General features: G+C 41.1%; 3 protein-coding genes across 3 annotated transcripts; all 3 read left to right on the forward strand.

The window, feature by feature from the left end:
- Positions 1-1,413: 1,413 nt before the first annotated feature.
- Positions 1,414-8,436, forward strand: hsp90b1 (heat shock protein 90, beta (grp94), member 1). The gene is made up of 18 exons (XM_031865350.1): positions 1,414-1,563; positions 2,048-2,150; positions 2,463-2,604; positions 3,359-3,475; positions 3,575-3,906; positions 4,131-4,242; positions 4,354-4,485; positions 5,254-5,370; positions 5,470-5,607; positions 5,697-5,774; positions 5,874-5,939; positions 6,206-6,475; positions 6,609-6,854; positions 6,967-7,103; positions 7,217-7,295; positions 7,482-7,637; positions 7,912-8,040; positions 8,152-8,436. The coding sequence occupies exons 1-18, from the start codon at positions 1,515-1,517 to the stop codon at positions 8,176-8,178; spliced, it is 2,430 nt and encodes an 809-aa protein (XP_031721210.1). The 5' UTR covers positions 1,414-1,514; the 3' UTR covers positions 8,179-8,436.
- Positions 8,437-11,656: 3,220 nt separating this feature from the next.
- On the forward strand, positions 11,657-19,305 carry prkar2b (protein kinase cAMP-dependent type II regulatory subunit beta). Its single transcript, XM_031864333.1, has 11 exons — positions 11,657-12,224; positions 13,294-13,329; positions 14,370-14,422; positions 14,582-14,665; positions 14,908-15,014; positions 15,230-15,383; positions 17,045-17,146; positions 17,236-17,310; positions 17,417-17,485; positions 17,582-17,717; positions 17,860-19,305. Exons 1-11 carry the CDS (start codon positions 11,960-11,962, stop codon positions 17,991-17,993), a joined length of 1,215 nt encoding a protein of 404 aa, XP_031720193.1. The 5' UTR covers positions 11,657-11,959; the 3' UTR covers positions 17,994-19,305.
- Positions 19,306-19,755: 450 nt separating this feature from the next.
- hbp1 (HMG-box transcription factor 1) lies at positions 19,756-27,208 on the forward strand. The gene is made up of 11 exons (XM_031864322.1): positions 19,756-19,816; positions 21,080-21,174; positions 21,268-21,448; positions 21,828-21,948; positions 22,085-22,199; positions 22,584-22,699; positions 23,097-23,253; positions 23,525-23,669; positions 23,958-24,245; positions 26,043-26,184; positions 26,314-27,208. The coding sequence occupies exons 2-11, from the start codon at positions 21,102-21,104 to the stop codon at positions 26,329-26,331; spliced, it is 1,356 nt and encodes a 451-aa protein (XP_031720182.1). The 5' UTR covers positions 19,756-19,816; positions 21,080-21,101; the 3' UTR covers positions 26,332-27,208.
- The last annotated feature ends 427 nt before the right edge of the window (positions 27,209-27,635 follow it).

The raw sequence follows: 27,635 nt of genomic DNA on the forward strand, positions 1-27,635 counted from the left end.
CAGCTGCGATGTAACCGGATACATTTATTAAATATGCAGGAGTGTCTGTTTGTCGAGCATTGAAAGACTGGAGATTTGAAATATCTCAGGCATAATGGCACATAAGGAACCCAAAACGATAGATAAACTTTTCATAATTTTGATTTAAAATCAAATTATTCTGACATAGTATCTCACTGTCTGGATGAGACTATTTCATAACTTTGACTTAGAGAATATAAATTGTGACTTAGTTATCTTATAATTAAGTCATAATTGTAAGATACTAAGTCATAATAATGAGAGTAATAATAAAGTTATAATAACGTAATAATTAATCAAAAGGTAGCCTTTTTAAGGCAAATGTATCATTTTTTGAGTTGAGGTTTTGTCTCATTATTGTGAATAAGTAAATTTACTTCTCAAAGTATTTACTTTGTCATTCATCATAGTAAATCAAAATTATGCGATGCTAGGTCAGAATTTAGGCTTTTTAGGGACACTCTTATGAGATTTTTATTATTTATTTTTATTTCTGATATATATTCCATTTCTGACAGAAATGAAAATAATCATGGTAAAAATTGTGAGATGCTACAAAGTCATAATTTAGGCTTTTTAGGACACTTGGCGAGAGGACTAGTTATAATTGTATACATTTGACCTTAAAATGTCTAAGTTTGACTGAGTATCTCAACTCCTATTTGACATCTGTAGCTTTATCTTATGCTCACACAACCAAGTACACGCCCGTCAGGCAGACTGAGAATAATAATGTGCGTATTTGTATGATAATGTAACGCGCTATTTATTTAACCATTAGTGATTCCAATTTGACATAATCTCAGTCTTTCAGCCCTTGTTCATAGTGTGAACGGGGAAATTGCATTTTCAACTCACTGACTTAACAGCGACACCTTGTGGACAAATATCAGTAGTGCAGATAACGTGTAGTCATCCCTTGTGTGTTTTTTAACAGCAGGATATCTAAGTACAATGACTCCACACGATCTAGTCTAAATACTATACCACATAAACATGAGTAGATAAACATGATGTCATTTAGACTATCATAAACTGTAACAGACACAGGCATAATGCTACAGTCAGTGACAATACATAGAGAAATAAACACAATCCCCAGAGTAATCCAGCCTCAGTGTCACTTGTCTGTGAAATTGCATAAGAAAATCAAAGTTTAACTAACGTGTTGACACAGATTTTTTTTCCCCCATATTGAAAGGTGAATTTTAGGAAGTGATGTGCGGATTGTTCATTCCTGGCCAATGGTGTCTAGCCACGATTTTCGAGTATTGACTTATGTTGAAGAATCTGATTGGACAACATGTACCAAGGTGCTCTGCTCTGATTGGTCTAACTTTGTGCGTGGTGCGCAGCCATTGGTCGGCTGTCACGGGTTAAATAAAGTGGGCTCGTTTGGTGGGAGAGCTCGTCTGTCTCTCTTGTTAAGGCTGTGCTACGGCTTTTGTTTCAGGAGCTGAAGACACACATCGTCATTCACGCAGAACCGCAACATGAGACGAGTTTGGGTGATAGGTCTGCTTTGCGCACTCGTTGCCTTTGGTGAGTACCGGAAATATGTTTGCTAAATAGTCTCACTTTTTATCACCCAACATTGTAGCTAACGTTAGCCAGGGAGCTAACAGTGGTGTGAACTTGTGTTGGTGCTTCTCTGCTCATTCGTGACTACAGCCTTTCATTTGTTTGTCGTTTTTTAAGGCTTAATTTTGCCCAAATGTTAATGATAGACAGTGTGATAGACTAAGCTTCAACACATTTGTTGTAGAAACGCTAGTGTGCAGTATTTATAATTGCCTAACGTTATGTTAAAGCAGGTTGATGCTAGCTAACGTCCCCATTAAACCGTTGCTATTGTGTCATGTGCATGCATAGTGTGGCTCATTAAAACCATCCTACTCAACATTACACCTTTTTATTTGATTATTTCCATCACGACTTCACCAAGCCTCATTCTAAATGATCTTTAAGTGCAGTATATCTCTTCAGATACTAATATAATATGTATATTTTTTAATCCCCTTGGCAGCTGCTGTAAAAGCAGAGGATGAAGTTGACGTCGATGGGACAGTAGAGGAGGACGTTGGTAAAAGCAGAGATGCCTCCAGAACAGATGATGAGGTGGTGCAGAGGTAGGTGTCACTTTGAATACGTTGTTCAGAATGTGCCTGTTGGGTGAACTGTGGTTGTCCCTATCAAAAGAAAAAGGTCGTCTAAACCTAGAGTTAACAAGCACAAGGTCAACATGACCAAGCTTGTGCACACAAATGCTCACAGCAGCTCTTGAGATCCGCAACCTTTGATGCACATCCGTCTTAGGGAATCCTGTGTGTCTCGGCTTTAACTAGAGGCGCGAACAGATTAGTTTTTTCCCTGTTGGCAACTATGGTTTGTTGTGCTTTTCCCCTGATTTTGTGTGTGTGTGTGCTTCTGTCTATCCCCAGAGAGGAGGAGGCTATCCAGCTGGATGGCTTGAACGCAGCTCAGATCAAGGAACTGAGAGACAAGTCGGAAAAACACGTCTTTCAGGCTGAAGTCAACCGTATGATGAAGCTGATTATCAACTCTCTCTACAAGAACAAGGAGGTGAGCGAGAATAAATAACCTCCTGATGTACAAGCACTGGTTTCACAAGATGATTCTGTTGATTTACTTTCATCAGAGAGGTGTAAATTCAACAGTATATTAAATTGTATATCTGTAATATTCTTTCCCTCATGTTTGAAAACGGAGTGGGCATATTATTAAAAACACCTCAATAAATTAAAGTCCAGTACAATACTCCTAAAAGCTACCACCTCAATAATAAACATACTTAATTAATACATCTCTGACAGTATCAATCAAACCTGATCTGTATTGTCTTTTATAGAAGTAGACTTTATGACTGAGCTGTTGTATTGGATTGCATTAGATTTTACAGATGTTCCTCATAAAGTGGCCACTATGTATAAAACTAATTAAAACAATATTTTGAATGATTTACAAGAAACTCACCCTAGCCTGTAATTTGAGTGAATTGCCATTTTCACTAAAATCCTTAAGGCAGCGTGGAGCAACGGATTCATTATGAAAATCAACTTTATTAAAACGGCACCCGCCAAATTTTATGGCATTCAGTTTTGAACAAATATACCATCAGCTGCCACTGAATGAACAAACTGGGTAACGTGGTGTGACCTGCTGAGTGTCTGTCGTCCAACATCTCTCACTGTTTGAGGTCACAGGGAGTCTGTGTCTCGTGGTTGAACTACTGGGCAGGATATTGTGTTGTAATTATGTCTTACAGACCTCTTCAGGAAAGGTTGAACTAATAATAAGATCTTTGCGTCTGTTTCAGATCTTCCTTAGGGAGCTGATTTCCAATGCCTCGGACGCTCTGGATAAGATCCGCTTGTTGTCTCTGACCAACGACGAGGCAATGGCCTCCAACGAGGAGCTGACCATCAAAATAAAAGTACGCACAAGAAGGACTTGCTGTACGATGCAGTCTTTACAGTTAATGTCGGTAGTTCTCGCTCTGTTGGTAACTTAACTGTATTGTTCCTGTCTCCAGTCTGATAAGGAGAGGAACATGCTCCACATCACTGACACTGGTATTGGAATGACCAAAGAGGACCTGGTGAAGAACTTGGGCACCATTGCCAAGTCTGGCACCAGCGAGTTCCTCAACAAGATGAACGACATGCAGACCGAGGACCAGTCGACCTCGGAGCTTATTGGCCAGTTCGGTGTGGGATTCTACTCGGCTTTCCTCATTGCCGACAAAGTCATCGTGACGTCCAAACACAACAATGACACCCAGCACATCTGGGAGTCCGACTCTAATCAGTTCTCTGTCATTGAGGACCCCCGCGGGGACACACTGGGCAGAGGAAGCACCATCACGTGGGTTTTACATTTTGTTTTTAAGTTATCTTAAAATCTCCTTCAGCAAATTTAGCTGCTTCTTTTAGCGTAATAAACTGCTGTTAGTTGTATTGGTCTTCACACAAACGATACTATAACGCCTACTCAATTAGACCTTGAATGCTGTTTTCCTGTTACAACTCTACTCTCAAATATTATAATAGTATTCTAATTAAATCATCCCCATCTTGTTCTAACATCAGGCTGGTCCTGAAAGAGGAGGCCTCAGACTATCTGGAGCTGGAGACCATCAAGAACCTTGTCAAGAAATACTCCCAGTTCATCAACTTCCCCATCTACGTGTGGGCCAGTAAGGTGACTACTTGAGACACTTCCTCCCACGCTGTGACTCAGACTTCATCCCAGCTCACTGTGTTATGAAACTGACATATGAAATTACATAATTTCTTCTCCTCAACATGCCAGACTGAGACCGTTGAGGAGCCCATCGAGGAAGATGCTGAAGCAGCAGAGGAACCGGAGAAAGAGGCTGCTGAAGAGGAGGCAGAGGTAGAGGAGGAAGAGGATGAGGACAAAGAGAAGCCTAAGACGAAGAAGGTAGGAAGTTCATATAGGGATGACTGTTATTAGTTAAATGAAATCAGGGATGTCCCTGACGGATCATTTACATAGTCAAATCTGATTGGTCAAGTCTTTCCTATAGCAGTGTCATGTCTTTTTCATTTCCTGCTCACTTCTGTTTAAGCTGCATGTATCTATAGTCAAAACAACATATGCTTGTTGTTGTCGCTGAGCTGTTTCAGAATAACGTGTGTAGTGGCGCTGTCTGTAGTACTGACACGGAGCACAGATCAATAGACGGAGACGGTTTCTTTTCCTGCTTGCGTTTCGTGGTTATAAATAGAACTTATGGTCCTAATTCCTTTTTTAGCCGTCCACAGTCGGTGGGGAGAGAAATGCAAGCTGCAAACATCTGTTTTTGTGCGCCTCCCCGGTTGATTTTTAGAGACGGTTCATAAATTCAAAATCTATCTAGTGCTCTGATGGTACGCTCTTACATGAGTGTTCTGATTAATAAATGTAGGCCTATTCTTTGATTTTGAGAGAGCCATGTTTATGAATGACGAGTGATCCTTTTATTTCATTACCACAGTCACCTGTCACTAACTATTTGACCGTGAGATTAACGATCGAATCGGCTCCTGATTCTATTCGGGATCACACCACATCTTTTTTTCCCCAAAAGATTTTAGTAAAATCTATTTAGTTTCGTTCAAATGGTGGCAGTAAAACATGCATGATTATGCCCTCATATTACTACCTAAATAATTAGATCTGACGCGTTTCTTATTGTGTTTGTTGTAGGTTGAGAAGACTGTGTGGGACTGGGAGCTGATGAATGATATCAAGCCCATCTGGCAGAGACCAGCTAAGGAGGTCGAGGAGGATGAGTACAACGCTTTCTACAAGACGTTCTCTAAGGTAGCGCTTCGTCAAACATCCACCCAGTTTGTGTGCCTGCCTTGTAGGCTCAACCTGTTTCATGTTATTTAATTCAAACTATGTTTCTCGCTTTAACAGGACACCGAAAACCCTCTGGCCCACATCCACTTCACGGCGGAGGGGGAAGTCACCTTCCGATCCATCCTGTTTGTGCCCACTGCAGCTCCCCGCGGCCTGTTTGACGAGTATGGCTCCAAGAAGAACGACTACATCAAGGTATTTCCCTTGACCAAGTACCCATTCTTAAGGCATTGTGTTGTCCGTTATAAGAGGATGATCTAAATAACTGTTTCTTTCTGTCACAGCTGTTTGTCAGGAGAGTTTTCATCACAGACGACTTCAACGACATGATGCCCAAGTACCTGAACTTCGTCAAGGGAATGGTGAGTGATTGCCAACGCTCCCTGAGACAGACGTGTGCTCATATAAACTGTTTGGTCTTTGCCTAAATATCACTGATTAATGAGAATGTATTTGGCTAGGTTGACTCTGATGACCTTCCCCTGAATGTGTCAAGAGAGACTCTGCAGCAACACAAACTGCTCAAGGTGAGCTTCACATCTGACATTTATTCAACACAATCCAAATCCCAATTGTTTCTTCTTATAATGTTAAAACACTTCTTACTCTTTACTGACAGAGGATTGATTAGCAGGCAGGAAAGGAACCTTTATTTGTACAGCACATTTCAAAACGGAGGTCAGAAAGTGTTTTATGGGAAGGAGAAAGGCGAAGAGAGAACAAAGTAAATGTTATGGAATATTAAACAAAATGTAAAGTGACAGAAGATGTGATCCTTTCTGTCTCCGTTCAGGTTATCCGCAAGAAGCTGGTGCGTAAGACTTTGGACATGATCAAGAAGATCGCAGAGGAGCACTACAACGATAAGTTCTGGAAGGAGTTTGGAACCAACATCAAGCTGGGTGTCATTGAGGACCACTCCAACAGGACCCGTCTGGCCAAGCTGCTGCGCTTCATTACCTCCAACAGCGACTCAGTGGTGACCAGCCTGGAGCAATACGTGGAGCGCATGAAGGAGAAGCAGGACAAGATCTACTTCATGGCTGGTACCAGCAGGAAGGAGGTGAGTGGCTGTATTCCTATTGGGTTGAAATGCTTAATTATGTAAACTGTCAAGTACATGGCATGCTGGAATTACACTTAAATCAAAACTTAATAGGCTGGCATTGATCATCTGTCCTGTTTTCCCTCTGCAGGCGGAGTCTTCTCCCTTCGTGGAGAGGCTGCTGAAGAAAGGCTACGAGGTGATCTACCTGACGGAGCCGGTGGATGAGTACTGCATCCAGGCGCTGCCCGAGTTTGACGGAAAACGCTTCCAGAACGTCGCAAAGGAGGGTGTCAAATTTGACGAGAGTGACAAGACCAAGGAGAAGAGGGAGGCTCTGGAGAAGGAGTATGAACCTCTCACCACTTGGCTGAAGGACAAGCCCCTGAAGGACATGGTAGATGATAATTTTGTAATATTCATGACATGGGGGAATAAACACCAGCTACAGGGGCGATACAATTTAAAGTTCAGTCGTATCATTTAGTACGATGGTTTCTTTCCCACAGATTGAGAAGGCGATCGTCTCTCAGAGGCTAACAGACTCCCCCTGCGCTTTGGTTGCCAGTCAGTACGGCTGGTCAGGAAACATGGAGAGGATCATGAAGGCACAGGCTTACCAGACAGGAAAGGACATTTCCACAAAGTGAGTTATGGTCCTGTGTGTTTCAGCAATGTTGATGCTCATTGGCACAGTTGTAAATTGCAACGGTGGAACATGTTTACTAAGGTTGTATACTAACTCCCCTCCTTCTTCAGCTATTATGCTAGCCAGAAGAAAACATTAGAAATCAACCCCAAACATCCTCTCATCAAGCAGATGCTTAGCAAAGTCAATGTAAGTCCGTCTGTTATCATTGTAATGATGCCATCAAATGTAATTTATAAAATAATTGTTATAATGCTTTTGTAAAATGAGGCTAGAGTTGCTGTTTTGTTAAAGTTCGTTGCAGCATTTTTGAACCTGAAATGGACCAATCGGAGCAGAGAGCTGATCAGTTTCTTTTCCCTTCATGTCTGTCAGGAGGACGGCGAGGACAAGACTGCGTCAGATCTGGCCGTGGTTCTGTTCGAGACGGCCACGCTGCGCTCCGGCTACCAACTGGCCGACACGAAGGCTTATGGAGAGAGGATAGAGCGCATGCTCCGACTCAGCATGAATGTTGCTCTGGACGAACAGGCGAGTTGATGCCAGCAGCCACATTTGTCTTACTTTGGAAACATTCATACAGCAAAGTTTTCACTTTAGGTGTACATGTGTCAAGTCACATTCTTATATCTGGCTTGTTCAAACAGGGTTATTTCATTATAGCTACTTTCCTTTTTTTGTAGTATTTTCTGAATGTTAACATTTTAGGCATCCCAACCTCGTTTTCGGGTTCCCAGTTGGGTCATTTTAAGTGCGCTCAGTGATGGTTGAACATTATGTTGAAACTAATTTGACTATTCCACAGATCGAAGAAGAGCCAGAGGAGGAGGCAGAAGAGCCAGAGGAGGAGGCAGAAGAGCCAGAGGAGGAGGCAGCCGAGGACGACTCTGAAGATAAAGAAGAAATTGTAGATGATGATGAAGAGGAGGAAACGGTGAGAACACTTAAAATTCTCTGGCATCTTAGATGTAGAGAAATCAGATGACGGAGTATTTGTTCTGGAGGCGGTAGCTTCATAACTTTTTTTTTTTTTTTCCTCCTGCAGAAGAAATACAGCAAAGTGGAACTGTGAAGCACTGGATGAAGAGGATGAAACTATAGAGCTGGAATTAGATTTGAGTCTTGTTCCAGCGCCGTTGGTCAACATCATCATGGGTGCGGTCCCTGGGTTGGGTTTTTTTAAAGGCGAGCATTGTTTGTTTTTTGTTTTATTTTTTATTACATTCCTCATGACTGTAAATTTGTTAATATTTAACTGACCTGTTTATGGAAAGAAGTGATCCTGTCTCTTGATCGAAATAAATGTTTCCTGGAAAGGGGACACATGGTGTGTGTGTGTGGTGATTTTAACAATACACAAGTAACTGAAAGGAAGTTACTTTGATTTTAAGGCAGGAGAAAAACGACATATTTGGATGAAGGTGACAGATTGTCTATCCCTTGTCATTCACCCCCCCCCCCCCCCCCACACACTCAATATAAGTTATATCGAGCTAAGCTAACAAGAATTGTCTGTCCATGAGCACTTTGAGTTTGTCAACGTGACGCAAGTCAACCAAATGAAGTTCAGATGCCTAAACAGAGAAAAGAAGCGGTTTATATCAACTCGTCCAACGAGAGAAATTCAATTTCCTGCAAAACCTAAAGCACACTTCACACGGATCACCTGAGGTGAAAACCTTGAATCAACCCGGTGTCAGAGTTTGGTTGAAACATCAAATAGTCTTGGAGGTTTTCTCAAACTGCCGTAAACGATTCATCCGGTACCTCCTCCACTCCCTTATTCCATCCAATGTATACGACCTGAACAGGGAACGCATTCAGCCTTTGTCTTCTACTGCATCCGTACTGTATACATTACCCATGATACCGTGCTACTGCTGGCTGTCCTGCCTACCTGCTGGACCATTGATGTGCTTGTCTCAAACCAATCACTTACTGGGAGAGAGGAAACTGATCGCAGACCAGGTGTGAGGGAAAGGTTAAGGCCTCGGAAAACTTAAATCATCTTTTATGGTAGAAACACAAAGCTTGTTTCAACAGTGTTTGTTTACAACACAACTTTCAATCAAGACATCAAATCAGGAAATTGTAGCATATTTTTTTTTTTAGAAATCTAAATTGATATTTTACAATTTAAAATGGGACACATTTGTAATTGTCATTTTTGCCAATTGTGTCATCTCTGCTGACATAAAAAGAAAAAATGATTGTACAAACGAGTCCAATTTCTGATTATCGATTAGTATTCATGTTGCATCTTTCATGTAATACAGCAAATACATTGAGATATAAATGTTAACCTTCCATGGCATCTCCTGAATAGTAACAATGATCTTATGAATTGCTTGTTTCACTCGATCTCAGCTCACTCGTGAGATTCTGTGATTTGACTGCAGGAATCGGGTGTTTCCTTTGTTAAACCGACCACCTGGCAAACACCAGAATGATGTATGTAAAGGGAAAATATCAGTTTTATGTATTTTAGCAATGTATTACAATGCCATGCCCAGTAGGTGGCACAGTTACCCAAATCTTGAAAATCTGAATAGCACTATGGTGTGTTTATAAGAAAGAAGACAAAAGTGTGACAGTATGACACTCATTGCCAGTTTATTAGCTACAACTAATGCAGTCAATTACAACTGTCCTGCGATGAATCCTCCCCTCATGAAGGTTAGAAATGTAACACTGACGGACATGTCTAATATTTTCTCCAAATTTCAGTATATTTTATTAGATCAATGCTAATACTTAAAGTAGTTTTTCAGTTTCTGACTGAATGCTATGTTTTCAGACAACAATTCTGTCTTCACACAGTCTCCAAATCAGCAATATTATTACTGTATAATTGAGGAAAACACCTCTTTGTTTTTAAGTGTATTTTCTTTTCTTTTTTTACAGCCACACATTCATTTACCTCAATCTTAGTCATGTTAACACAATTTAAGAAAATTATCAGGTATTTTTCCGCAATTTGTTATTTGTACTGCAGGTGGTTTTACAGTTTTGCTCACCTACATCAAGATGATGTAGATGCATTCATTTCAGCTATAATAAACTGAATATTTGACTGAATAGATATTCTTATGTTATGTTCTATGTCTAATCTTCAAATACTATATATTGCCTCCTGTAGTAAGAGCCTGAGTCAAAATGTTAATAAAGGCCAATTCCTGCTTGTATATACAGTACCACATACTTTACTATTCATTATTTCCTTAATGCATTTTCAAAATGACAACCTAATTGCAACCTAAGGACGATTCAGAAATTATTTCCACTGTGAAAATACTATACAGGTACTATGATGGGACTGTACTGCACACACCCAAATAAAAGGTCTTGAATGGTGATTTTGGGAGCTAGCAGCTGAGCAGCAGCACTCGCACCATGGACATGCTCCCATATGTTCGCCTGAGTGAGAAAACGTTGAGCTTTCTTAATATAGAGTGACAGATATGGGCCAAAGCAGGGGGAGGGGACTCACAGCCCAGCCATCGAAGGCTGACGACCATGGCAGATAATAGCTGTGCTCTTTGGGTAGATTTCTTCTGTCAAGTGATTCCCTGCTGCTAACCTGTAGAACTATTTCTTCATCTCCTTTTGCCCTTTGCTCTTTTACAAATTACGGCACAGAATGATAATAAATAAAAAATAAAGTGAGAAAGTGTAAAGGAATATCTAGTTTCTTAAAAAGCGTTCTCTGTAACTCATAATTACTTCATAATTTTGAAACCCAAATGACCCCCATCGCTTGTCACAGTGTTTCCATGTAAAAGACTCACCATAGATGTCCATATGAAGTGTGTTGACTATCATGTTTTAATTCATAATCAGCTTTATTGTAATAGGGTTTCACATACAAGGACATTGTCTTGGTGTAATTGGAGCTTTCTTGCAGCATGCAGTATTTGCCTGGGAGTCACAATGTTCTCAAAGGTCCCATGACATTAGAATATGCATCAGATGTATTCATTTTTCTCCCTCTGGAATAAGAAGTAGGGCCTAAACTGCTGGTGCTATTAAAGGGACAGTCCCTCTACAAGAAGCCTTTGTCTTATGGCCATTAATTACTGTATAAATATAATTAGGAATTAAGTATGAATGCAAGACAGATTTTCACTGTACATTACAGGTTATACTGTTTACATGTTTGATCTCATTGTAAATTAATGATATTTATTCATCTGTGATAGCACCTTTTTAGTACTATTTTTCTTCATTTATTAAAAAAAAAAAAACATTCCTTTATTGTATTTCTTAGATATTTCTTTATTTTTTATCATACTATCTATGATAGCACCTTTTTTGCTGTATTTCTTAGATATTTCTTCATTCTATACGCCTATTCCATTCAATCAGTGAGACGTTATCTGTGAAAATAAACCTAGATGTGTTGGCCACAAAAACAATATATTCCTACTGGACCTCAGACATAATACGGACGGACTTTTGATATCTCATCTCTCAGTGAAAATCGATCTGTGAGTGATACACCCGAGGGTTTCTCTTCCCCATCATTTGTATTTTGCGACTGACTGCATTTTCTGCGCTGCTGCTGCTCATACGCAATCCCTGGATAGGTGGTTGCCATGGATTCCTGGGTCACATGCGTGGGTTTCCTGTAGCCAGAAGCAGCAGAAGAAGAAGATGCTTGGACGAAAAATCCAGAGCCATTTTCATTCAAGAAAAATTGAGGTTTAGCTGTGGATGCTGGCTGGGTGGACTGACTACACCCGTCTGCGGATTTAGGCTTTTTTTTTGTCCTCCCCCATCTCCGCTGTGTGCTTTTGATTATTTCAAATTCGCAGCAAACCGGTTTCGTTCACATTCATAGACTGATAATAGGAATGAGTATAGAAATTCCTGAAGGACTGACGGAGCTGTTACAGAGCTTTACCGTGGAAGTGTTGAGGAATCAGCCCAGGGATTTGCTCGAGTTTGCGTTGCAGTACTTCACCCAGCTGAAGGAAAGTGAGACCAGAGAGGCCTCGTTTGGCAATGACCAAAATTCGGCACCAAGATCCGGAAAAGCGGTCAATTTCATTGACGAAGCCATGCAGATCGATTCGGAAAACGGAGAGGAGGACGACGACGATGACGAGGAATTCATAGGTAGGCAAATAGATTTGGCCGTGTAGACCTGCGCTATGTGAGCAGGGGAAGTGGGAGTGGATGTCCTGCATTTCGAACAATGAGCATGTGTGCACGGCGTCTGTCCAGCGGGAGACAAAAAGACGCTCGTTGAGCGCAATGATGCTCCAGAGCTCGCCACCTTGCATCCACCACGGCTCTGTTATTTACCATATATGGTCACGGAGGCTGAATGCTGGTTAATGAAGGTGTCTTGGTCTTCGTCTGTGCAGACACGTTGTTGTTTGTGTGTGTGATGAGGACAGCATTAAGGCACAGCAGCTCAAAGGGACTGTGCGTTTTCTAGACGGACCCTGCATCTCCAAGTCATTTCAACATTTTCAGTTTCAGGTGCAGGCCTGATGGGCCTATACCATCATTATGTATCAAAGCAGATGCATGTGGGAAAACTTAGCCTCTGCTATGATGCAAGCAATGCAAAATGTGACCTTTTACCCCCCTAGACTAATTTGTGCTTCCTAAACTGTGGTCATATTGAACAGAATGGCCGGTGCAGTAGTGCCATAGGGTGCAGCAAGTAGCATAGCAACCCAGAGCTCTGACACAGCATCCCAATGAGTGGTGGGGTCTGCAAAGGCTGTCTGCAATGGTTACATAAGGACAAGTACACTATATGCACTCATTCATCTAACTATTGTTGTATTTTTGGGTTAAGATTGTGCCCATCACACCTCATATTCCAATGAGCCTCCTCGGACAACACTGGCTGGACGGCTATTAATGGATGAGACCTCCTATGTATATTTCATACCCAGACTATTATGTTGGAGCTCAGCTGTGTTTTACATTTTAATTATTTGTCATTCAAATTTGATTCAAGCGCACTTCAAAGCAGCTGTCCTTATTCAGGCTTTACCCGAATTAATATGGCTCCTTAATGAGCACAGGACTGGGTGGACTCCACTACTACACATGTAGAACACAGTGCTTTAACCCTAAACCCTTTTCAGTAATGACTCGGTCACTGTGAGATAGATTTATTTTGTAATGAATTCTAACCTGTTGATGTATATCTTTGTGCTTTTTGCAGCCCCGGTAATAAATAGATTCATCAGAAGAGCATCAGGTGAGTAGTCATTCTGGCTGTTTTATTAAGTCTGTTCTGCCAAGAGGAAAACTCTGGACAATGTCAAAGCTGGAAACGTGTGAAACTTCTTGAACACCTGAATACTGAGGCTACTTCAGATTTGTTCCAGTTCGAATGATTTTTTTACCCATCTGTCTTTTCTCATTGTCCTTCACGTAATAAAATAGTGTTGATTTATTCGAGTTTGTGAAACCACTTGTCTCAAGCCTGGTTAATAATGCCAGTGAGTGACGTGGGTGTGGAGATGAGGACAAGTGCTACTACTACTAATAATCTCTTGCTAATGATAATAGTAACAGTGTGGCTTCACATGATAACATAAGACTGAATGGAAAGTATGAGCCAGTGAAAGTAATCAGTAACACTTTTATCACTTGATATGAAAAATGAACACCCTCAACATATATTAGACTAAACATCAAACCAAAGGCAAGGCGAAGCAAATTTATTTATAAAGCACATTTTATACACAGAGGCAACCTAAAGTGCTTTACAGATTATACAAGAAACACATGATGCACACAACCAACCAAGCAAACAAAAGCACACAGAATAAAAGCAATGAAACTAAACTGACAAATGAGATTTAGGGTAACCAGGTAGGTCTTTAGCTTGGATTTGGAAGTTGTCATATTGTGACAGTTGTCATATCGCATATTTGTTAGTTTAAAACATAAATCATTTTTCAATTTGAGTCCTGTAGCTCGGTTTATTCAAGTAAAAGTTTGGCTACTCTTCTTGCCATTAAAACACAGGAAGGGAATGCGGTATGAGGGGCCCCACTATAACAGCATCCCCAGAAAAGACTCATTGCGTGAAACTGCTGAATCTTCCCGAGGATTTGGCTTTTGTTGTTCGACTGGGATGAAAGTTTTGCTGCTTTCTCTTTTAAGTATTTGAGTTAACATTTTTCTTTCCAAAAGGTTCTGTCTTTTGGCAGATATTTGAATTTCTGGATGAATTTGCTGTTTGGTAGTGAGTGTCTGTAGCTGATTCATTTGTTGATCTCTGTCATGCAGTGTGTGCTGAAGCGTTCAATCCTGATGAAGATGATGACGATAAAGAGCCATGGGTAAACTGTGTTTCTTAATATTGATTGTTGATTCTTCCAAACAGTTCGACTTGTAGCTCTGAATCTGAACCAGACAGTCAGCATTACAAAGTATTCTGCATACTTTAACGTGTAGGCCATCATAGGGTCATATCATAAGACCTGCGCTTCAATTTGCAGGTCATCCACCCCAAAACCGATGAGCAGAGACAGAGACTACAGGAAGCCTGTTGGGACATTCTTCTGTTCAAGACTTTGGAGCCGGTGAGCGGATTGTTCCATAAGCACTCTGTACTCCTCTGGTTTGTGCTCTGCCATCTCTGAAATTACACAAAGGGGAACATGGCCCGAGGCCAGCAGCTTTTTTTGCCACAGCTCAGTACACTATGCATGATTTGGAAAGATGCTTATTTTCAAGTAGCTGAAACAGCACACTATGTGTATTCTGCATGATTGTTTCAACACTTGAGATTCACATATTTGATTGATATTTCACACCGTCGCAGGAAGAGATGTCTCAGGTGCTGGATGCTATGTTTGAGAAGTTCTGCACTGAAGGGGAGCACATCATTGATCAAGACGATGATGGGGACAACTTTTATGTTCTTGAAAGGTGATCTTTCATGTGGCTTCCACAACATGGCTTACTCATCGCTTTTTAATCAGTTCATTGATCGTTATATATCATTTCTTTCAAACATTTTTATTTGTGAAATACTGCCTATACTATATATGTTTCCTGCTGACATAAGATTTCAGGAGACACCATTATTGCTGACCTGTGTGTATATTTTCCTCTGATAGTTTTTCCGTTGTGTTTTCATTCAGCGGGATGTTTAACATTTTCGTGAAGGTTGATGGCACAGACAAGCTGGTAGGCTGCTATGACAACCGAGGCAGCTTTGGAGAACTGGCGCTGATGTACAACACCCCCAGGGCAGCCACAATAATCGCCACCTCGCCTGGAGCCCTTTGGTGCCTAGTGAGTAAACCATTAAATCCCCATGTGAGAGCACAGTTGGCTGCACGCTCAGGTTTTCATAACAAGCTGTGTCGTCAGGATTTACAGTAAATATCCAGGTTGTCTGTGGCAGTGTTGGCACTATCAGAGATCTGTTGTCTGACTGAAGTAACATACTGCATAAAACCCACTGAATGCAACAAAAAGCGACAGAGTGCTAATTGTGCCCCTGGATATTAATTATTTTATTTATATTTATTGATTATCATGGAGTGTTCATTAATGCATCCTAATGAATGTGCAAAGTTAATATGAAAAAGAAATACACTACAGGCCTATAAAAAAAGAAATTGATTCCCATTCGGAGCTCAGATGTCAGATCAGCTCAGACAAACAAGGCTAAACTTCGTCTGTTTTAGCAAGTATACACCTCAGATGAACTCGGGTTAATAATTGATAAATGATCAAAATGTGAAAGCTGGGGCTGTCAACACCATCATGGAGAAGACAAAGGTCAGGGTGAAAGCAATTGAATTCCCTCCCTACTTCTTTTTTGTTATTTATATAATTACATCTAACTAATTAAGTTGTGTCCAGAACAGCTATTGTCAATATTCAGTTGCGACTTGATCTGTGAAGCAGCCTGTTTATTAATGACTCAGCCAGGGTCGCGTCCTTGAAACTGTGGGCAACAGCCTTGTTATGTCATCTGTGAGGGAACCGGGCAGGTTGCAGCTGTATCCACTTGCGTACTTGTAGTGTGTGTTTGACTCAGTGTACAAGCAATCCTCTGAGGTCGAGGAGGGACAGTGATCCTGAAATGCCACGGAGCAAAACGCAGTTTACAGAAGAAGCTTTAATCATAGTCTGATTTAGGTCTGGAATTCAGGTTGTATACAGTTAACTTTGTGGCAGCCTGGTAGGATATAAAAGCTCCAGTACGTTAAGTCGTAGGGCCTAGGACTGACTCTACTGACCACTTTACCACAATGTCAGAGCCTCCTTTGTCATTTGGTAGGAAGTTCCCCCCCGCTAGAGGACGCTCTAGTCAATTGCCTTTGTTTCCTACAGCCGCTTTTCTCAACCAGTAAGCCAGAGCGCTATCTAGTGGGCTGCAGAGGGAGTGCCAAATGGTTAGATTAAATGTAAAACTTTGTTTTTGTTCTATGTACAGCAAAATGTACTCTACAATTCACATGACTAAAAAAATGTATTCACACAAAGTGTTATTTCGATTACCAGTTATATTTGAATAGCATATTTGAACACTATTTGATTGCCACTGTTAGCAAGCTATCGTTCCCTCCTCCGATGCAGTGACACAAAAAAGTCTTTTAAGTGATGTTGGATACAAGCCTGGACCAGTAAAAGCTCCAAGGCGTGTGGTGAGGGAAAGAAGGCCCCTAATATATTACATTCGGATTATAATGGCAGGCGGTGATGGGTGAAGGAAAGCAGAATATTCATTTTGGTCATTACAGCTGACAATGGCATAACACTCCTTTTTTTTGGTCATGTTATGTTTTCTTTCGTATTTATTTGCAATCAGAAATGGTCCTTAGGTTACAAAAGGTTGAGAACCCTATCCTACAGTACAATCTGTAATCCTCTACCACTGCATGTTGTCATCCAACATATTGCTGAACCTGAACGTTGTCCTCTTCTTTAAATCTGTGTTTCAGGATCGTCTGACATTCAGGAGGATTATAGTGAAGACCAATGCCAAGAAAAGGAGGCTGTATGAGGCATTCATTGAAACGCTACCACTGCTTACATCTTTAGAGGTAAGATTAGCTTTGTCCTCCAGTGTGAAGAAAGTGCAGCGTGCATATACAGTGAAACCATTGTTAACCAAACATCCTTTCATCCACAGCTCTCAGAGAGAATGAAGGTAGTGGACGTAATATCCACCAAGGTTTACAACGATTCACAGCAGATCATTGCTCAGGTGATCAATCTCTTTATGATCTGTTCTTGGATGGATCGTTTAATTTTTTGCTGCAATGAGGCATTTATAAACGCTGAGTCTCTCATTTTTGTGCTTTGATTTACAGGGTGATTTAGCAGATTGCTTCTACATTGTTGAGTCTGGCCAAGTTAGAATCACCATGAAAAGAAGCAGAGTATGTTTCCCCAGTCTACCTTTAATTGTTAAATGTAAAAAAAGAAAGAAAACTTTGCTTGTGTGTATGTTATAGTGTGCATTTCGTTCTTACCAGACGAAAAAAGACCAGGAGGATGAGGAGGTGGATATCGCCACATGCACGAGGGGCCAGTATTTTGGGGAGCTGGCGCTTGTCACGAACAAGCCCAGAGCTGCATCAGCATATGCTGTGGGAAGCGTCAAATGCTTAGGTATATTTTCTGCATTTTTATGATTATTCATATATTACGTCTGGCATATACACTCGTCAGTGTACCACTTACTATTTTACATTATTCTGTATAACTCTGGTTCAATGATGTCTGACTCTTCTTTTTAATTTTTTTTGGTCAGCCATGGACGTCCAAGCCTTTGAGAGATTGCTGGGCCCTTGCATGGACATCATGAAGAGAAACATAGCTAACTATGAGGAGCAGCTGGTGACCCTGTTTGGAAGTAGCACTGAGATTGAGCAACAAAGTGCATGAGACAGCTCCAATGGACCATGAATCGGTGGATGAAAAAAAAAAAACGAGGCTTGTATGGATGTTTGTCCCCATAATCACTTAAACAGCTTTTTCTTACAAATGTGAATATCCACTGTAACATTTGTCTGTCAGATAAATAAAACAGACTACGCCAGAAACCCATATGAGACTATAGGTTCATTTGAGCAGACTTTGCCACATTGCGTTATGATGAAGGTAAAGTAGGCCAAAGCAGAGTTGCTTAAAGCTTGTTTGAGTTAGATTTTTCACGACTCTCAACTTAAAAATGTAAGCTTACATTTTACGTGTCAGTGTCAGACGCATTAATTGTTTGTATATTGAAGACTTTTGTTAACGCTCACCTTTTCTCCACAGTGTTAGTTACACCTACAGTATAATATCGTTTCTAAATTTCTAAACATTGTTTGTCAAAATCAGATGCCAAAGCTTATTTCTTACTGGATAATTGTGAGCCAATATGTCACAATCTCTTGTCATTTTGGCAGGAGCACTAACATTGGCAGCATGGGTACAAAAGTGCCCCAACATGAAACGGATAAACAATTTGTAAAAGAAGTTGATTTGATAACATGTTTCAGATTTTGATCACAACAGAATGTAGACTTGGCAGTACTTTAACGTTTTTACAAAATGCATTTCTGTTTATCATAAGTTTTAATCCCTTGAACAAATGTTCATACACTGTATATCATTGGTAAGTGTGTTTGTGGCTGTTAGCCTGATACTATGCTTTTGCAGAAAAACAAACTTCAGAGAGATAGCTGATAGTTTTGTATGAATATACCACACATTGCTGTACAATTTGAAACTGAATATTTACTGTTATTATATAGGCCCAGCTTTAATTTGATAAGTTGCCCCATTAGACTGTAGTCATTATAGGCAGTGTCTTGAAACTGTTGATTTTCCTGTGTTTTAATGTAAAATTCAAGTCAAATTGTTTTTGTGTCAGTGAAACATACATTATGATTGGCACCCATTATTGCTGTCTACCTCTGCCAACAACGTATACTGTTTGGATACACATATTCTGATGTTTCCTCTAAACAGGAATCTAAAGTAGGTCTCTGTATCTCTTCTCTATCTTTTTAAGATTAATAATTGAAGTCTTCTGTATTTTGTCTGTGGTTTACTGCAGCTTACACTGGTAGAGCTGGTTTAACATTTAAACACTCTTAATTTATCCCACCCCTTGTGCAGGTAGTGCTGGTAATTTTTGAAGGCCAACCCATAATACTGGATGAAAGTACTGTGTGTTTCACTTTTCATGTCAATAAAGAACATTTTTATATGTGTGTGTCACATTGTTATTCATTACAATAATGGAATAGCCCACTTTTAAAGCTTTTCAGTCACCATTCGCTCACTCATTCGCCATTCATTCATTCCTTATTCATAGTCATTCGTTCATTCAAAAGATTTTGTAGTAAAAGTTAAACTAACGATTTAATTACAACGGAGAGGACAAATATCCATGCATAATCTATAAAGCAATGTGACGTGAGTGTAACTGTAAGTACTTGCTTTAGTTGCGATATTGCATATACAAAAGAACCATGTATTGTTCCTGTCATTGCCAATCAGCTGTTACTGGGTGGTAACAGGCATGTACGTTCATCCAATCACACGATGATCAACAAACTAGACCCCGCCTTTAATATTTTCCTCAACACCAGCGACCAATTGAATACTCGGATTCTTGTTATTGACGTTCTCGTACACCAATAGGAGGCTTCCTCTGGAACCATTCATTCCCACCCCTCGAGTGAATGCCAGAGAGTTTCTTGATGGCGACAGGCTTGGTAAGTGGGGAAGTTGACTTCATTTTTTTCGAATAAACAAAAGGTTCAAACACATATTGAACTTGAGCGCCGTGTGATCCGTGTCTTTGCCGTACTAACGTGGGGTTTTAGCGGGGTTGTCACGCGCTTATTCGACGTGGATTGCCAGTGTGCTCGACAATGTTCTTTTCTCCGTGACGCTTGTTGTTTTGGTGTTAACGAGCCCACCCGACCGCAGTTTTGTGTATCGAAACATGTCTTTCTTTCGGTTAAAATCTGCTTTGAAATCTCGCTGAAGGGCCTCTCTCGGGGTTCCGTCATTCATTATGAACAGGGCAGAGAGGTTGCGTCATGCCTCAACTTGTTGACATTCTTTTGTTTACAGTGTTGAGCCCGACAGCCCCTGGGTTTGAACCGAGGACCCTGCTGCTACTTTAGAGGAGTGGGGGAAACACTGACTGTTAGGCCCGATATGCAAAACCGTCTTTTGGGCATGATCGTACTTCTAAAACGTTTATTCACGGCTTGTCATTGGTATATAAACATCGGTTTATCGGGGCGTGCAGCGATCGTTGAACTATAACCGTTAAGCTAGTTCTTCCTTGTAAAGTGATTGATTTGATGTTCGCAGCTTCATTTCTTTTGTAATTTTTTTGTTGTTGTACGTTGCGTCTTCAAACACGACATCATGCTAACATCTGGATACAATATTTTACTATGTCATTTTCACCTTCGTGTTTCGAGCCTCCGTAAGACACTTTTCAAAAGGAATTTCAGCTGTTTTTTTCACTTTTGCTACGCAGTCGAATGAATGGGCTTTGGTACGCATGTGCCAACATATTTTTTTAAGTTTATAAACAAGGCCTCCACGCAGCGGGTCACATGACTAGTCACAGAGGTATAGCCTACTGGCGATTCAGAGACAAAGGATTCCCTTAAGGCTGCCTACCTATCCCTTTTTATTGATGTCGAATCTGACACGTCTTGAGGTTATCACATACTATCTGGGATATCTTTTATTTCAGAAACATTTTACCTGTCATGAGCATTATGTTAAAGGTTTTACTTTATGTCTTAATGCAACCACATTACTATCTAAAAACCGCATACCACCATTCACCCCTATGTATGCAATTACAAAGAATCTTCTTTCATTTGAATGAGTTTCACTTAGTTTGTGAAAGCTCTGCTTTGGTCCCTTTTTGTTTTGCATAAAACCAGCTGATGTGGCAGTGGAAGCTGAGTAAACTAACATAAAGCCTGTTTTTGAATAAAACAAAACAGGAAATAGCAGAACATTGTGAAAATGGACGAGTCTTTTGATCGACTCAAGTGCAACGAGGACCTGCCTTCCTCACCTGGGTGCCACATGGATTATGGTAAACTCCTACACCAGCAATCACATTCTATAATGAAGTAAACGGAGCTTTTGCACATTTTAATTATGGATGTTACTGTTGACTTCTCCCCAGATGACATGCCAGAGCTGCAGGAGGTGGAGGAGGACCAGAGGTCTCCAGGGCTATATCAGGTCGGAGCAGGAGTGTCTCACCAGGAGCTTAGCTGCTCCCTAAGCACCAACTGGCTCACTGAGCTGGCCAACATTGCCACCAGTCCTCAGAGCTCCCTGCAGAAGAGCGCCCCACATAAGAGGTTTGCACCAAGACGACCTAACATGAAAATAAACAAAGTCAGATGAGTTCTTATAATATAAACTCGCAGAGAAGTTGACAGCCCCAGTAAGAAAATGGCACACTATGTATTCCACAAAGTTCGCTAGTATCGCTACATAACTTGTGTAATGAAATATCCTCTGATATTACGTTGTTTTTTTGCAGTCATTAAAGTGAATGGCTCATTATATTTTATTCATTATATATAACTAATGTTGTATTGTTGAATACCCACCAACAGGGTTACATTCTGCTGTCTGTAGATTATAAATATCACTTATGAGTTACTAAAAAATATGAAGTATCACCATATATAACCATGATATATATTCATGACAATTTCATTTTTCCCCCCCCAGATCATCTCCAGTCCACATCTTTGGCAACAGTAATAGTTTACATTCTTACGCCCGTCCTCCACTAGCCAGTAGCGCACCCAACCCGTCCAGAGGCCACTTCAGGGAGCGCAGGCGTGTCAGGGTAACCCTTCAATTCAACAATCATCCATTCCTTTAGACTCACTGATTATTTCCTAGTAAATTCTGTTTGACCTTTATACTGAAATAGTTTGTTTTACTGATGTCATTGTAAGATGTTTATTTATTTTTCACAACAGGCCAGCAGTGAATCAGAGTCTGGAGTTTTCTCAATGTCCTCATCTTTTTCTGACGATGAAGACATGGCCTGGTCTCACTCTTGGCCCTCCACAGCCTGGCATTGCTTCCTTAAAGGTGCATACATACACACTCGTGTACATACTGTTTGTGTCCACCAGTGCACATGCAGACACTCACACCTCACTCACACACGCTGAAGTGAAACTCAAGCTTTTTTTCAAAGAATTTCTTGAAAAAGAAAACATGGCGGTGAGAATTATGCCTCATAGCTTAAAGGCACAATCTACAGTCTATATAAAGTCAGTTATTCGTCGTTTTGTTCATACTTTTCTCAAAGGATCCTCCTTTTACAACCAGGAGGATCACAAGGTTACAAACATTTGTAAAGAAATTCTGACCTCGGGTGTCCAAACAGCAGTATTGCATCCAAGCACATTCTTCTCAGTATCAACACACATCTGCTTATTCATCGTGTCGCACTGTTGTGTTGATATTCAGGAACACGCCTGCGCTTCCATCGAGGTCCTAATGTGGAGTGGCAGGACGCTGATGAACTTGGAGATTCTGATGATGACTCTGATGATGAAACCATGATGCCGTCCTCCTCTCTTAAGGTAGGCAACAAATAGAGTATTTAGGATGTCTTAGAATATTTAATAAGAATCTGCTATGCTCTGGAATACGTTCCTGCTGTGTACACATTAAGTGTTGCTGCATCGCTGACTAAATGAGTGCATGATTCAGTGTAATGTTAGTAGCCGTGACAATTGCTTGTAATGGCCACCAGGTGGCAGCCAGGCTAACAGAAGAGGTACTGAAAGGGAGTAACTGAGTGCATAAGTAAAACATGCAGAATAACATCCTTGGTGACTCACAGTGGTGGTCTCATTTAGTATCTTAGAAACCAAGTTTTCAGGCAATCAGGCTTCAAGTTGTTTTTGGTCGTGTGTCTAACTACCTCATCTTGCTGGAGGAAAGACTCCTCTCATTGGTCTTTTGCTTCATTCACAGAGATACGGTACAGGGGGTCTGAAGTTGGTGAGCCACGAAGAGACTGTATCTTTTGGCCAGGCCGTTCTTAAGCTGACCTTTGACCCTGGCTCACCCGATGACAGCCTTTTAACAGCCGAATGCCGACTGGATCACCCATTTTTTGTAAAAAATAAAGGTAAAACAAGACATTTCTTAGTTTATTTCTGTTCAAAATAAGGACAAAATATCAACTGCAGGTCGTGTTCTCTCTCACAAAACATAACAAGTCAGCTTTGTTGGCAAGAAACAAAAGCAAAATGATGTCAATAAACAGATTTTATTGATATGAAAGTGGTCTTTTGCCAACAGAACCAAATGTTTGCAAAATACTAAAATAATATTTTTTTTCTTTATACAAACATCTTTATGATAAAAGTAATCTGTAATCTACCATCTGTGTTGTTCAGGTTGGTCTTCCTTCTATCCGAGCCTTACTGTGGTGCACCATGGCATCCCCTGCTATGAGATGCAGTTGGGCAATGTGTGCCTGCCACCAAGCCACCCAGAAGCCATAAACTGCGATGACTCTGTCGTCTTTGACACTTTCAGAAGGTACACTCCTGTAACTCATGCCATCTGGATTTGTGTAATGAAGAGACTTGAAGTGCTTATAAGTGATATTTAATACAACAATATAAGTAAGTCAAGTATTTGTATTATTGCTTTATTTTATTTTTTTTTTACAATGAGAGAAATTGAAATTAAAAAGTCTACATTTTTTGAAGTGACAAGATGACTTTTTGTAACAAAACACTGGAAAAAAATTTGCAAATGAAATGCGACAAACTAGAAAAAGACCAAATTAAAGTCTGTTTCTCTTTTCCTTCTTTCCCTTTGCAGTTATGACTTCACCCCACTCGACTCCTCGGCAGTGTATGTTCTCAGCAGCATGGCTCGTCAGCGCAAGACCTCCCTGTCTAGCGGGGGCGCTGTCAGTCCAGACTGTGATAAACTTGAGCGCTCCAGCTCCCCACAATCCTCTACTGGCAAATCAAACAGGAGCCAGACCTCAGGGACAGCCATTGTTGCCACGCCTACAAGATGCAAGCGCCCAATGAATGCCTTCATGCTCTTCGCCAAGAAGTACAGAGTGGAGTACACGCAGCTGTATCCTGGGAAGGACAACCGGTACGCAAGACTCATTGAGACCCAGTGCACTCATTCATACTATTTTGCCATGCAGAATTATCTAATTTAGGTTCATGAGTTTTTTATATTACTGTGTCACATCTTAAAGTAGGGTCACATTCACCTTCCGCCTTAGTCTGGATGTGTAATGTACGTAGTAGCACGAGGCACACGCTAGAATAATGACATCTCTTTTACCAAACACACTGCGTCAGTGTTTCTGTGACCAAAGGGGACATCGGACCATTACATTCATCTTTTAATGTAAGATGTATAGGACATTTTAATAGCATACTATAAATTGACTTTTTATGCCATACTATACTAGAACAATTTTTTTTAATACTATACAACAACATTTTTATGGCATACGGTAAATCACATACTATGATTTTTGTCATTACATTTTTATAGCTTACTATACTATAACTTTTTTCTGACATCTTAAAATGACATTTTATTGAGTACTATACAATGATTGACATATTTTTACAGCATACTATCATATCATTTTGTATGACATTTCTTCACACTATACTATGCCTTTCTTCATGACATTTTTCATTTCAGTTTAATGGCATACTATACTATACGATACGACTGCAGTAGGAGCTGTGTCCGCATTCTCGGCAATAAGTCAGACACGTTCCCGGTGGGTGTTGGCCTCCGCCAGGGCTGCCCTTTGTCACCGGTCCTGTTCGTGATTTTCATGGACAGGATATCTAGGCGCAGCCTGGGGGCGGAGAACGTCAGTTTCGGGGGTCTCGGGATCGCCTCTCTGCTATTTGCAGATGACGTGGTCCTGTTAGCCTCCTCGGATCATGACCTCCAGCATTCACTGGGGCGGTTTGCAGCCGAGTGTGAAGCGGCGGATATGAGAGTTAGCACCTCCAAATCTGAGGCCATGGTTCTCTGCCGGAAACCGGTGGATTGCTCCCTCCAGGTGGGGACGGAGTGCCTACCTCAAGCGAAGGAGTTCAAGTATCTCGGGGTCTTGTTCACGAGTGAGGGTAAGATGGAGCGGGAGATCGACAGGCGGATCGGTGCGGCTGCAGCAGTAAAGCAGGCGCTGCACCGGACCGTCTTGGTGAAGAGGGAGCTGAGCCGGAAGGCAAAGCTCTCAATTTACCACTCGGTCTACGTTCCTACCCTCACCTATGGTCACGAACTCTGGGTCGTGACCGAAAGGACAAGGTCGCGGCTACAAGCGGCCGAAATGAGTTTCCTCCGTAGGGTGGCCTGGCTCAGCCTTAGAGATAGGGTAAGGAGCTCGGTCATCAGGAGGGAGCTTGGAGTAGAGCCGCTACTCCTTCGCGTCAAAAGGAGTCAGCTGAGGTGGTTCGGGCATCTAATTAGGATGCCTCCTCGACGCCTCCCACTGGAGGTTTTCCAGGCAGGTCCAACTGGGAAGAGACCCCGGGGAAGACCCAGAACACGCTGGAGAATTTACATCTCCCAGCTGGCCTGGGAACGCCTCGGGATCCCCCAGAATGAGCTGGAACATGTTGCCGGTGAGAGGGAAGTCTGGGTCAGCCTGCTTGGCCTGCTGCCACCGCGACCCGACCCCGGATAAGCGGAGGAAAATGGATGGATGGATGGATGGCATACTATACTATTAATTTTTGTTCACCACATACTGCACTGTGACATTTTTCTTGACATACTAAACCATGACAATGTTTATGGAACTTGTATTGCATGCTATATGATGATATTTTTATATCATGTGACTTTTAAAACAAACAACATTCTGAAAAGGGCAAGTCCTTAATCCTTCGTCTCTCACCTTGCACTCAGAGCCATAAGTGTCATCCTGGGTGACAAGTGGAAGAAGATGAAGAATGAGGAGAGGAGGCTGTACACCATGGAGGCCAAGGCTCTGGCTGAGGAGCAGAAACGAATCAATCCAGACTGCTGGAAGCGTAAAAGAACCAACTCGGTAAGGACCAAAGTCACTGTTCTATAGCATCCAAATTGCACGCTGACATTGCATGTTAAATTATATTCACCCAGTCTTTGGTTTCAATCACGAGTCCAGCTACCAACAGCTTATGTCATCCTTCAACAGGGTTCCCAGCACACCTAGATAATCTCCCAGAAACCCCAGCTGTTTGTTTTGACACGGAGAGGCGCTGGACAGAGTCTGACGGACCGCTTGATGCCTCTTTGCTCTCCTGTAATCTTGAGACTCAACTGTGATGCTGCATTCATTGCTTTTTATAACCGTGAAACATTATTAGAGACAAACCAGATTTATGAACTATAAACAAAACATGTAATCTAGTCACTAACAGTGCATATATTTTCTTATATCCTTAATGTCAAAGACGTCTTATTCCCCTGAAATAAGAATGAAACTCCTCACTTATTTCAGGTGATTTCATATTCAAGGTTGAAAAATGAGAGCATGGTGCTATGCCTCAGCAGAAAACACGTGTCTATTTATAACTGTAAAATGGGGAATTTTAGCAAACTTTTTCACAACTGGTCAGATTCAAGAAGATTGAATATACTGCTGCACAGAGTGGTAGCCCTTTCATACATTTTGTAATACAGTATATATTCTGCAACTGAACTATTGCCAACAGTTTGTGATGCCGCCCTGCCAAGTTTTTACATTTTCACCCAACCGCCCGGCCATATGATGAGAGGGCTTTCAGCATGTGGTGGTGGGTTCATACTCAGTCACAAAGCACTTCAGGTCTTTGCTTTAAGTGTTTGTTTCTTCTGCACTTTATATACATATGTAATCTCCTTTACAGTTATTGTATACTGGTGGAAACCATTTGTATAATACAGCTAGTATCTTGAGTTAGCCGTTTGCCACAATCATGGCTTAGTAGCCGTGTTCTGCTTTCAGGTTGCTCTTGCATTTTAAGTGCTTTGTTCATAATGTACAGGTTTCAAAGCCTCTTGCACAAAATATCCTTGTATCATATTATAAATAATTTTTTTTAAACTTGCATGTTATCCAAGTGTTTGGTCCTTTTCATAAGCTGTAATCACAACATGTGGTTATGCTTGGCTTTGTGTTTTTAATACTTGTTAAAAATGTTTTTGCCCGTCTTTTGCTTTGAATACTTATCTTCCTCCTGTGAACACGTGTGTTAAGAGACACGCTGAACCAGGCAAGTTTCATCTCGAGCTTTAAGAGCTCTCGAATATCCACCGATCTAAACGGAGTAAACCCATAACGCCTGATGTTTCCAGGTAACAGGGCAGTTCAGGGGGGTTTTATTCTTTTGTTTCTCTCCCACATTAAAACCGCAGTGCACATATGCTAACAAAGCCTCCCAAAGCGCAATTGCACTGAAGCAAGACGATTCACTCTTGGGCTAGATTAGGACAACTTTAAAGGAACCCTGGTCTCGCCCCCTGTAGATGAAAAGG

The sequence above is a fragment of the Anarrhichthys ocellatus genome, unplaced genomic scaffold (genome assembly GCF_004355925.1).
Source record: "Anarrhichthys ocellatus isolate YVR2014 unplaced genomic scaffold, GSC_Weel_1.0 scaffold2, whole genome shotgun sequence".
In the NCBI taxonomy this organism is placed as follows: domain Eukaryota; kingdom Metazoa; phylum Chordata; class Actinopteri; order Perciformes; family Anarhichadidae; genus Anarrhichthys; species Anarrhichthys ocellatus.